This window comes from Chelonoidis abingdonii, chromosome 2, assembly GCF_003597395.2.
Source record: "Chelonoidis abingdonii isolate Lonesome George chromosome 2, CheloAbing_2.0, whole genome shotgun sequence".
NCBI classification, from domain to species: domain Eukaryota; kingdom Metazoa; phylum Chordata; order Testudines; family Testudinidae; genus Chelonoidis; species Chelonoidis abingdonii.
The window spans coordinates 44587946-44601364 of NC_133770.1; the positions used below are offsets into that span (position 1 = coordinate 44587946).

The 13419-nt window shown below is 43.5% G+C and overlaps 1 protein-coding gene across 1 annotated transcript in view; it reads left to right on the forward strand.

The window, feature by feature from the left end:
• Positions 1–13419, forward strand: part of ITGA8 (integrin subunit alpha 8) — a 185851-nt gene that overhangs the window by 112300 nt on the left and 60132 nt on the right. The window contains exon 22 of the mRNA XM_032802185.2: positions 11742–11821. Coding sequence (XP_032658076.2) covers positions 11742–11821 — 80 coding nt within the window. The remainder of the gene's footprint in view (positions 1–11741; positions 11822–13419) is intronic.

Here is a 13419-nt window from a genome sequence, read left to right on the forward strand (position 1 = left end):
GATTTTATCTAATTGAATTTTAAGGGAAGCTAATGGAAATCTACTCAATTAGCAGAATGCATCCCAATAAGCAGCAGCTAAAACAAATTATTTTATCTGGACAGGAAATTGTTGGTGTAATAACATACAGTACTATACTGCTTTAAGACTAATAATCTGATGCTTGAAAACATTCATGATTTTCGGCCTGTTTCTGCCCTCACTTACACCAGTGTAAACTGGGACACATTCCATTAGTGTCACTGGCATATCACCAGGGTAATGAGATTGGAATCCTTATTCATAGTGGTAGATGTGTTTCATTTTCTCCTTTCTATGTGACTTCATGTAGTGGGGCGCCTCCCCCACTCCAGCAGAAAAAGGGTTAAAATCAGCCCTGGGAGACGGTTGGGGCTGAGAGCTGCTAAACTGGATTGATTGGGGAAGTGGCTGCAGCTGGGCCACGCCCCAATCAGGCCACAGCTGGCCTGTATAAAAAGGCTGTGAGCCAGCGGTCCGGGAGGAGTCTCTTTCCACGCTGGGAGAGAGCAGCATCTGACTGCCTGCAGAAAGGGTACTGGGAGGGAAGCAGGGCTGGAGAGGAGCAGGGGAGCTCCAGGCTGGCAACTCCCCAGGCTGCAGGGCCTGGTCCAAGGCCCATAGAGGTACTGGGAGGCAGAGGAAGGTAGAAGATCCAAAAACCACTTGCCTGTGATGAGTGGCTTTTACACTGCAGTCTGCCCTAGTGAGCGGGGGCTAGATGGCGACTGGCAGTAGCCATGACTGAGGCAAGGTGGGATAGAGGGTTAGGGGTTCCCCTGGGTGGGGAGACCCTGAGACTGCAGGGGTATTGCTGGGGGAAGCACCCCAAAGACAAGGGCACCGGGTTCTGGGAGGGACATGGGGGCCAGTGGCAGAGGGACACTGGCCTGCAGAGGGCGCTCTGTGCTGGAAAGAGCTAATTCCCAACAACCAGCAAGAGGCGCCATGGTGGTGAGTCCCTCACCTTTACACTTCAGTAAACAATATTTTATTGTTCTATACTGTAAGTGAAATCCTGTTGGGCCCAATTCTGATCTCACTCACACCAGTGTAATTCTTTGGTTGAATCCTATTTACACCAGCGCAAATGAGGTTTGACTCATAATTAGTATCATCACAAACATTTTTTAAGGTAAAGAATTTCTACTTTTTAAAAATAAATGAATACCATATATTCATAAATGCTGTATCAATAGCCCTGGTTACAGTCACGTATAGAACTGGCTAACATAATGCAGTGCTCTATTTTAACCATTCTACTGCTGAACAATATGTTTGCCATCGTCTAATCTGTTGTTCATACTGCCCTACAAGAAATGCATTCTTTCTGGCATCACAGAAAATTATAATCCACATTTGTCCCCTAATCTCTCTCTTTTGAGTTTCTCCTGAGCCGAAACAGAGAATTTGTCAAGTGGCAGGTTGTGCTGCATTTTTTATGAACAAGTGTTTGTGAGAGAAGGTTGAGATAAACAAGTTAACCTGCAGCATAAGTCACCATGGCACTTTTTGGCAAGTATTCTGGCTACAGTGGTTAAAGATGGGCTGAAGAGGTGGTGTTTGGACCTGGATTAGGTTTGGGTATCTTCGTGGCTTGGGAGCAGACATGCTGCTCATTCCATAGGGGGGATCCTCTCCTTCTGTCTCTAGACAAAACAGTTCAGGAAAAACTCCAGCAGCAGAACCTGACAAAGTTTCCCCCCACAAGAATCCTCTCCCATTGATTACATAACTATAAAAAGTTTGGGTTTAATTACCTTTTTTTATATTTACTTAAATGAATAGCATTACCCCTTTGAATTATGGTTATATGAGTATCCCCATACAATCATAATTCAAAGGGGTAATGCCATGACCATTTAACTAAATATCAAAAATGTGATTAAATCCAAGCTTTTTTAGTTACATAATAAGCCGTGCTAGTAAAACTGAGCAAGACAACTCCTCTGTGAATGATTTGTAAACCTATACAACAATAGTTTTTAAATGGAAATTAGCATCGCTCACATTTTAAATTGGTAGGAGCTTAGCTGGATACCCTAATATTAGTGCAGTAGCTTTACAAGGTACTTCATAATCTGACATGTGTCTGATGAAGTGGGTATTCACCCACGAAAGCTTATGCTCCCATACATCTGTTAGTCTTTAAGGTGCCACAGGACTCATTGTTGCTTTTTACAGATCCAGACTAACACATCTACCCCTGTGATACTTCATTATCTAAGATACCCAATATACTGGTTAGCAACAACTAGCAAAAATTGGTCTTTCTCTCCTTAAACTTTCTCTAGATGGGAATTTTCTAGGTTACTGTCTTGACACAGTTATTCCTGATGATATCAAGCCAATGTTTCTTCTTGCATTGTTTTTATAGTAGATCCCGCTCTGTTAGCTGATTTTCAAATATTCCAGATGGGCCTGTCCCTGCTCTGAGAAATTCACAGTCTAAGTGCTAACAAATAAAGAGGTTAGAGGAAGAACTGTCATAGGCTGAGCTGACCTCTTAATGGGTTTGGGACTCAGCTACACATTTGCCAGGCTTAGGCCACCGTTCCAAGTAAAGCAAATGAGTCCATAGGTTTTGTGATGGAAACATCTGGTTAGAAGCTAGGCCTGCTGGGGAAGATAACTGCGGCCCGAAGTTAATCAGAGCGAGGTTGGAAGGGATGTTTCTTAGAAGAAGGCAGCTGGCAACTCACTAGAGTGCCGCGGCAGAAGGTCTAGAAGAGAAATCTGCAAGGACCCTGTTGAGGGATGAGCCTTAGCTGAGGGACATGCACAGGGCTGGCTTTAGGCCAATTCGGCCAATTCCGGGGAATCGGGCCCCACGCCTAAGAGGGCCCCGCGCCTTAGGCACATTTTTAATATATTTTTTTTTTTTACTTACCCCGGTTCCCGGCTGCGGTCTGCTCCGGGGTCTTCCATGGTCCCCGGAGCCCGTTCTCCCAGCTAGAGCTCCAGCCTGGGCAGTGGGGCTTGCCGCGCTCTGGCCAGGGCTCTAGCCGGGAGAGTGGGGCTGTGGGGCTTGCTGCGCTCCGGCCGGGGCTCCAGCTGGGAGAGCGGGGCAGCGGGGCTTGCTGCGCTCCAGCCGGGGCTCCAGCCGGGAGAGCGGGGCAGCGGGGCTTGCCACGCTCCAGCCGGGAGAGTGGTAAGCCCGGCGGCTCCGGCTGGAGCATGGCAAGCCCCGCTCTTCCGTCTGGAGCTCCAGCCAGAGCACGGCAAGCCCCGTGACCCTGGCTGGAGCTCTGGGCCCTTTAAATAGCCCCCAGAGCTCTGGGGCAGTGAGGGGCTCCGGGGACTATTTAAAGGGCCCGGGGCTCCAGCTGCCTCTGCCACCCTGGTCCTTTAAATAGCCGCCGGAGCCCCGCCTCCCCCATGCATTCCCCGGCGCTCCTGCGGATATATAAAAGGTCCGGGGCGGGGTAGAAGGGGGCTTGGGGGCTACTTAAAGGACTGGGGTTCCAGCTGCCTCTGCTGCACCCCCTGACCTGTCCACACCAGTCCAGCCCCCCTGCCTGCCAGCCAGCTCTGCACTCCGTGCCCACACCAGCCCTGCACACACCCCTGCAGCCCTGCCCAAAGGCCCAGCCAGCCCCAACACACACTTGTGCCCGCCCAGCCCTGCACACCTTGCCAGGCCGAACCCGTCGCCTTTCTCCAGTCAACCTGCTGCCACCCCACTGCCTTAACCAGCCGAGTCCCGCACTCCTCTGTCTCCAGCCCTGCAAACCCTGCTGCACCCCCTGCACCCTGCCTTGAAGCCAAGCCGCCCCACACCCCCATCTCCAACCAGCCACACCCCTTGCCTGCCTGGGCCAAACCTACTCCATCAGCCCCTGCGCTGCTCCTCCAGCCCCATGTCCACTGCTGCCCTGCAGTTTCCAGGGCAGTAACCCTGCACACCTGCTTCAATGAGGGGGGCAGGGAGCAGCTGGGACCAACACATGTGCACACCCCCAGGGAGTGGCAGGGACCCACACATGTGAAACGGCGGTCATTAATAGCCAATCAACAGCATATTCATATAGTTATGGAAAGTAAATAATACATGAAAGAAATGAAAGGCTTTTTTTTCCACTTTTTTTTTTTAAGTTATCCCTGCCAGGGCCCCTCCGAAAATGTTCGACTTGGGGCCTGCACTTCCTAAAGCCGGCCCTGGATTCGCAGGAGCTTGCAGAGTGAGAAGCTCTAGCTATGTAAGGGTTGATAGGACTTGAACTTAGGCCTGCAGGGCTACCAGGCAATTATCATCCCCACACTGCTAACCAGTGGCAGCTGTAACCTGCACACTCTCAGTGACCCACAATCTGCAGAGGTTCAATGCCACAGGAAGTTCTGCCCTGAGTGACCTGACTGACAGTGGCCTTAGTGATCCCTGATTGGCTCCTTGTCCCTATATCAACCCACAAGATGTACCAGGAAGTGTTCAGGCAACAGTTGCATCCCCAACTAGCTGCTGTAGTTGCAACTGTCCAGCTTCCCTGTTCCTGAATTCCCATTATTGACCTTGACTCTGACATGGATTCTGACTCCTGACTGACCTCTGGAATCCCAACACGAACCCCAATATCTGGTATTGATCCTTGACCTGATTCCTGACTCTGCCTCCAGCTCTCACCCTCAGCTTGACTTTTGACTCTGATGCTGGCTCTGACGCCTGGCTTCCTGGAACCCCAAGCTTCTGCCACTAGTCCTGCCTACCATCACCCAGTATCCTGACAGGCAACGAGGACTGCAAAGGACTGTGAGCCTGGAAGGGAGAGCTATATGGATCCTGAAGCCCATTTAACTGAATGGATTAACTGAGCCAGGAAAAGAGGGCTAGAAAGTTTAGGTATCAGGCTTATTAACATAAAACTCAAAAAGGGGAGAGTTACTGAGGAAACTTAGTATGAAGTTTTCTTAATGAGGTGAGTGGAAGGTAAACAGAGGCAGTAGATGAGCCTGAAAGCAGGCTTGGTAACCAGTCCTGCAAGAATAGGCAACTTACTGCTTACAGTTGATGCATATGTATGGCAAAGAGGGGAGGGAATTAAATGAGAACAGGGTAGGCATTGCAAATGTGCTCAGGGCAGTTGTACCATATGTAGGGGGCTGTGTAGGAGATGCAGGATGAATATAAAGGGGCACCAACAATATATCAAATAAAGGGCAAATCCTGTCTGTAATGTGCAGGTTCCCTGCCAATGGGCTGGGACGTTCCCTGAAATAACTTGAGAAGATCTGGGTATGAGAGTGGAGGTATGTATGGAATATCAGCAGAGCCACTCTGTTGCTATTGCTGCCTTCCACCCCACTCTGCTGTGTATCCAAAGGCCCCATTCCTGCCTGGCCCCTACATCAGCCTTACCCCAAATTCTACCAGCACTAGGGTTCAGGGAGACACTGGGCTCCCTGTAGCCTTCCCACTTGTTCCCATGCAGCGTAACCACACCAGTTCCACTGCATGCAGGGCCTTCTACAGCCCTTTCTTGGTCCCACATGATCTGACCCTAAAGCAGGAGTGTTCTCATCAGTCATCTCATAATTTGTCATTCTTACATCATAGTTGATCACTTCCCTGTTTTCCTGCAGGATGAGGTCTAAAGCTGAAATTAATGTAACATTACCAAATATTCCTAAACAAAATATTTCATTAGACTAGATAAACCTTCAGTCCTGTCTGTGATTCCATGATTAAGGTGGAGTGGAAATTGTAAATAAAAAACTTCATTTAAAACATAAGAACATTACAGTTTATACATAGGGCTTCTTTTGGGAGGGAGTATTTCATTTTTTAGTGTTTATTTATAGCAATTTTTGAGTTTCATGTTTGTCCAAAAACCAGGGTGCTTCGAGACTTTCTCTTTGTATATACTGTAATGAGTAATGCACATATATACATTACATTACCCATTACAATATGTATAGCTGTAATCTCTTTGAAATGTTCCCTACTGTGCACCAGAAGGGTCTGCACAGGCCAACTGATGCGCAACATATTTAGGCATGTTAGAATTCATACTCCATAATCTGCATTAGTGTTCTTTGTAGACAAACCTCTAGGTGCATGTAAGATTTATGGTATTTTTCAACTTATTTATTGTATTGGGGGTGTTTCATCATTATTTATTGATTTAAAAAAAAACCCTAAAATCAGAAGCCCTATTTATAAGAAAAGAACCAAGCATTTGAAAGTCAAGGTATATGAAGATGGTAATTTTAAAAAAATCCAAACCTCAACTAGTCTGGAAATACCACATAAGCTTTGAATACTAACTTCAACTCTGGAACTAGTTCTCATGGGGGCCTAGTAAAGGTCAAAGGACTGGAGTTCCTGTACCAGACAGTTTCTAAGCTGTGTGACGGCAAACCAACTTAGCACATTTCCAAAAGTGAAATACCAGTCATTTCTTCAAATCACATAACTCTTAAACAGCTGCTCTGATCCACCTCCAACTTTGTAAAACACTTATACTCTGGCAAGAGATCAGTCAGTTTAAAATAGTCAGTCAGAAAGGGATTTTTTGTAGATGTGGGGGTCAGATCATAATCAAACATTCTTAAACCCTTAACAACAGAGACACAACAGTGCCTCTTCAATAGCTGGAGCCCCTACAATTCTGCAGCAATAGAAGACCAACTTCTTTGGAAAGGAGAGCACATTTGTGTGGCAGGGTTTAGTGACGTACCCTGTGGAATACTACTACTGCAGTAAAACTTAGTCTGCAGTGTCACATCTTCAGAATACGTTCTTAGGAGCAGGATTACAGGGTCTCTGGCTTTTGGCAAATCAATGATTTTGAAATAATTTACTATTCATGAAAGGTACTTAACCTGTTCAAAACATTAAAAAACAGGAAAACCCACAAAGTTGACTATAACTTCATGCTGCCATTCCACAGTAAATATACGTGCACTAAAGCACAGGACAAGAGGCAGAAATTGAGTCTAAATATTTTTAACTGAATGACTTGTCTAGTACACTGAAAGGTGTCAGACTGAGAGTGTTAAAGACTGAAGTCCTTCCCAAGTCATTACCATTTCTGATGGCTGTTCCATGGCCTCAATAAAATTTATTCTACATACTAATGGGAGGTATCTACCAATAATATTGGAGTTTTTAATGAGGTAATCTCAGCAAGAGAGGTCAAAGACTGAGTGGAGATTGGAAATGAATAGGGATAAGGTACACTTAACGTGGGAAAGTGCTTTATCGTTCCCTATCTGACTGCCCAGCAACAATGAATCTATCAAAGCCATTCGCTGGAGAAGAAGTGAACAAGGCCATAACACGCACTGACCTTGGCAAGGCTGCAGGCCTAGACAGCATCTTCCCAGAATTTCTGAAAAACGTACTTCAGCATGGCCATGACTGGCAGATGCAGTTCTTTCCCAACATACATGCCGTTGGCCAAACACCCAAGGTATGGAGACAGGCAAAGGTCATTGCCATCCTGAGACACTCTGAAAAAAACTCCAGCTGATATCACGATGTGTAACCTACAAGCTCTTGGAAAGGATGTTACTCCAGACAGTTATACTACAGCCTAAAGAGGATTTAGGCCAGAACAAAGCACCTGTGATCAGGTAATAAGACAGAAAATATCATATTGCCTCTATATAAATCTATGGTATGCCCACATCTTGAATACTGCATGCAGATCTGGCTGCCCCATCTCAAAAATATATATTGGAATTGGAAAAGGTACAGAAAAGGGCAACAAAAATGTTTAAGGGTATGGAACAGCTTCCATGTGAGGAGAGATTAATAAGACTGGGAACTTTCAGCTTGGAAAAAAGACAACTAAGGGCGAGATGTGATAGAGGTCTATAAAATCATGACAAGAGTAGAGAAGGTAAATAAGGAAGTGTTGTTTATTCCTTCTCATAGCACAAGAACTAGGGGGCACCAAATGAAATTAATAGACAAACAAACAAAAGGAAGTATTTCTTCACACAGTGCACAGTCAACATGTAGAACTCATTCTCAGAGGATGCTGTGAAGGCCAAGACTATAACAGTTCATGGAGGATGGGTCCATCAATGGCTATTAGCCAGGGTGGGCAGGGATGCAAAATCATACTCTGAAGTGTCCTTAGCCTTTGTTTGCCAGAAGCTGGGAATGGGCAGTAGGAGATGGATCACTTGATAATTTCCTGTTCTGTTCATTCCCACTGAAGAACCTGGCATTGGCCACTGTTGGAAGACAGGACACTGGGTTAGATTGGACCATTGTTCTGACCCAGTATCGTGATTCTTATGTTTTTATGTCCCACCTGAGCAGCCTCCATGCAAAGATGTGTTTGAATGTCACCTTCTGTGGCACCAAATTCAATTACGAGTATTTCCCAAAATATTTCAGGGTGGTTCTGGATCAAAGCCTCACATATACAACCAACATCTGATGAAGACTGCTGCCAAGATAAATGCTAGGAACAATATAGTCCACAAACTAGTTGTGGCTAGTTGTGGAGCAGTTCCTCACACCTTGCATACAGCCACCTGGGCCCTTGTTTTCTCAGCAGCTGAATACTGCATGCCAGTATGGGCCGGTAGCATAAATATTAAACTTGTCAATGTGTAATTGAACTATGAGAATAGGGGTGCGGAATTCAACTCCGACAGTCTAACTTCCTGTTCTCATGCATATCTTAACACCATCCCTCCAAAAGAGAAGCATCACCAATATGAGCATGTGATAGTGACCCAGACTTTGCCACCTGTTAAAATCTCCAACCCCCGCAACCCCATTCGACATCCCACCATAAGTCCAGGAACACCTTGGCAGACAAAGCTCTCAAAACCTCAGGACTATCACCAAAAGATAATGAGATTTGAGAAAATAGCAGGGTCAAGAATCAAGACCTGCTCATGGATCCTACAGACCAACCACCTGGCTTCACCATAGCACATAAGATATGGATCACAGTGAACCACACCAGAACCACACACCTGCATTGCCTACCACACAAATCGAAAATGAAGGATGATTCAATATATGAATGTGGAGAAGACATCCAAACCACGGAACACCTAGTGAACAACTGCCCTCTAAAATACTACTCTGGAAGGACAGCCTTAATTCGTTACCAGAAGCCATATCGTTAAAGACAAACTTGAATGTCAACCTTTAATGTTGCTTTTGAAGTTGCCACACAAAAGAAGATGATGTGCTAGTGTAGGGAAGTTTGCCTGTTTTGTTGGTATACAGAGATATCAGTCGCCACAGTTGCCAATGTTGTACCTTTTGTATGCACTAAAATACACTTTTCAAAAATAAGATTAATGTGGGTTGTATGCATGTAGCAAGTGAGGAGCAGTCATATGTCTCCTAGCATAATCCTGGGTGCCATAATGATAATAGAATGGAGCCTTAAGAGATACCATAGGGAATGTGATCTGGTTCATGGTAATATAATCCTGACAAAACTAAAACTTCATTTGGAAAATGAAAAACATGTTAATATTGTGCCAGTAAAGATAAACTTGCTGCTAGAGATCCAGCAATATATTGGCCACTCCAGTGGCCTCTGGAGATTCACCAGTGGCATATCTGAGCACCTTTGCTCCATTATTGTTAGTAGAGTCAACTACTCTCAGCGACAGAAAAGACATATGACCACACAAAGGCAGCATCTGCAGCTCATTAGTATTTTATGGTAGGAGTGGATAAGGGATTAAGCCCAGGCTGATAGAGGTCTAATAGATCATCAAAACTGCAGTGCATATCTGCTCTATTAGATCAGAGGGAAACTGTATTTCTGCTTCACTGGATCTCTCTTACATTAACACTAATAAAAATTCACCGTACACTGGCCATTAGATACAGTGGAACAAATTCTGAATTTCTTACATTGCTTTCTTACTTCACTCAGTGAAACATAGGTGCAGGAACTAGTGGTGCTGCAGCACACCCAAGTTTTGTGCAGGGTCCCGGCTGCCGGCCCCACATGCAGGGTCCTGGCACTGATTGAAGCTCAGCCCCCTGTTGCTATGATGAAGACGGTTACCAACCGTTCTGTCCCATCTACTGGAAGTGACCAGGAATCATTCCTATTTTTACCCAGGCGCGCCCCCGCGGCCGGCCTCACCTCAGGCCAGCCAGAGGTATTCAGCAGTTATCAAGCATCGGAGCACTCACGGGCTGATAAGGACCATTACCAGTCCTACTGCGCCATCTGCCACCGGGGAGGGGAGAGGAGCGGATACTGCACTTCACTGCTGCAGCATCGTGTCTACCATCAGCATTCAGTAGACATAGGGTGACATTGAAAGAAGTCAAGAAACGATTTCTTTCCCTTTTCTTTCACATGGTGGTGCGGGGGAGTAAATTGAGGAGCTATACCCTGAACCACGCCGGACAATGTGTTTGAACCTACAAGCATTGGGAGCTCAGCCAAGAATGCAAATACTTTTCGGAGACTGCTGTGGACTGTGGGATAGCTGGAGTCCTCAGTACCGCCTCCCTCCGTGAGCGTCCATTTGAGTCTCTGACTTCCCATTACTCTTGTCACGCAGCACTGTGTAGCCTGGGATTTTTTTCAAACGCTTTGGTCATTCCTCTTCTGTAACGGAGCTTTGATAGACAGATTTGTTTCCCTATAACACGCGATCCAGATCGAGTTATCTCCTGTACGGTCCATGCTGGAAGCTCTTTTTGAGATTTGGGACCTAATGCAATGCCCCGTGCTGATCAGAGCTCACGCTGAGGCAAACAGGAATGAAAAACTAAATTTCGCAGGGCTTTTCCTGTTTACCTGGCCACTGCATCCGAGTTCAGATTGCTGTCCAGAGCGGTCACAGTAGTGCACTGTGGGATATTGCCCGGAGGCCAATACCGTCGATTTGCGGCTACACTAACCCTAATCCGATATGGTAATACCGATTTTAGCGCTATTCCTCTCGTTGAGGAGGAGTACAGAAACCGATTTAAAGAGCATTTTATATCGATATAAAGAGCCTCGTAGTGTGGATGGGTACAGCGTTAAATTGGTTTAACGCTGCTAAAATTGGTTTAGACGCATAGTGTAGACCAGGCCTAGGTCTGAAAAGAAAACTGTAGATTATTGTATTTGTATTGGTGAAGATGCCACACAAGCAAGCAGAGAAAAGTAGAACAACGAGGTCTCCTCCACTTGTTCAAACAAGAAAATAAATTGAAAAAAAGAGAATGAGAAGTTCAAACTTTGGTTGAAAATGGAGGATTGATGGCCCAGTTTCCCAAAGACGCCTGATGGAATTCTCAAGAAGAACTTGTTTCTGCATATGCATGTATCGCCATGCAACCAACATTTTCAGGGAGCACAAGAAGCGTTCTGATCAAACAGTATGTGTATGATGCAAGGCAATAAATGTAATTTGAGGAGGATTCAGAGGGCCTTTACAGGCTGAACCCTGCTTGCACAGTCTCAGTTCCAAATGAAAAACTTTTCAAGTAGTCCTGCTTCTATATTTTTTTAATTGACTAGGTTTTAGATTAATGGTGTCCCCTTAATAGTTATTAATGCACAATTGCACACTGCTGTACAAATCTAAAAATCATAACTTTTAAAGAATGCTGGTTTTCCCATGATGAATCATGTCTTTAAAACTGCCATTTTTAATAACTGACTCTTTCATTTGTTTTGGGGTGAGAGTGCACACTTTAATGAATGTCTTGATTAGGTTCGCCACAAAAAAATAAGACATTTAAGCCACCTTTTCAAAATGTTACTCACAAAATGTTTGTTTTTTCCTAGTTCTCCACTGGCATCCGATTTTCCGTTCAGCATTTTGAAAATGCCGATTTCAGCATCAAATTTGAACTGCAAGTAAAAAGGTTAGATATTTTACCAAGTACACTATGATTTAAACTGTAGATATATATCCATATTTCAAAACTAATACTAAGAAGATTCATTGTAACTCTACAATGGAAGTAATTATTCTATGGCCTTTCCTTTTGCAGATGTTTTCTAGTGAAATCGAAAACTGGTACAGACCACTCTGTTGGCTTTTAGCTAAATCAGCTACAGGAATATGTTGAGGGTTTTTCATTTGTCAAAATTCATTTCTTCTGGTTGTGGTCAGTGGTTCCATGGGTGCCAACTTTATGTAATTTAAACTGGATATTCCTCTTCAGAATTGCTTGAAACACATAATTAGGCACAGCAGAAATCAATTCTGTATATTTTATCCAATCAAAATGTGTAGATATAACATTTTGATGGGATAATATTGAAGTTTATTTGTAAGTATTTCTTCCAATTTGTTTATATTTTAAAATTTTCACAGTTGTGAGAAATTATGGGGATATCAGACTGTAGGAGCAGTCGACAATAATTATTTAATGACAGTAGATTATGAAATTCAAAAAGTTGAAGCTTTATAACCATTAAAACACAATTGCATATTTTGACATGTGATCTTGACAAAGTAAATGTTTTTAAATCAAACTCTAATGAGTTCTCAAGCAGCATTTTTATTGCCAAACAAAATTTTGATTACTATTGATGGAAATATTTCTTCATCGGTTTGTGTTTGTGCTGAATGATAAAATCTGATCTTTCCAAGCTTCAGAAAGACATCCTGATGGAGAAGAAAAAAATAAAAGAAGACTAGCTTTCCCTTATGCCTGTCTAAGAAAATAGAACATCCACAATTGGAGGTGGTCTGTTTTTTTTCCAATAAAGTGTTTTAATTTAAAAAAGGCCTTTTTCCGATAAAATTATTATTGAAAAACTTTACTTTTCTAAATTTTTCATTTTTCATTAAATTTGTTGATGATATTAATTTTTGTAATTGAAATTATAAAAATAATCGTTTACTGAAAATTGGAAAATAAAAATCTTGATAACTAGAGCTTGTCAGAAACGTTGACAGTTTTCCATCAAAAGCAAAACATTTTTCAGAAACATGTAAATCTTGATTAAATTTAAGGGGAAAAGTAAAAATTATTCATTTCAGTTTTCTCACTTCACTTCTCACTATCATTCTGATAAAGTAAAATATCTAGCTTAGACTACCATTTTGATTTATTTAGGTTAGACTTACATTCATTTTTTAAATATTATGTATTTTTAATATAAAATTCAAAACAAAATGATTCAGTGCTCTCAAATAAAACAAAAGTCATAATTTTTGATTTGCAGAAAATTTTGAGATTTCAGATTTTTATTCCAATTTGGAATAAGAATTTTTCAGAACTTTAGAATTTCCCATGTAACAGAAATTCCAGTCTCTGACTAGGTCTCTCAATAACCATTTTGGTAAGAGTTATGAGAAGTTACAATTTTTAAAAATTGGAAAAAAGGAAAACAGGCTCTAACTTGAACCATATGAAATGGAGGAGGGGGGGAGGGAGAGAGAAGGCAGAGTTTTTCTACTAGCTGTAGCCACAATGTGGCTGAACCGCTAATAACAGATGTCCCTCTGCTG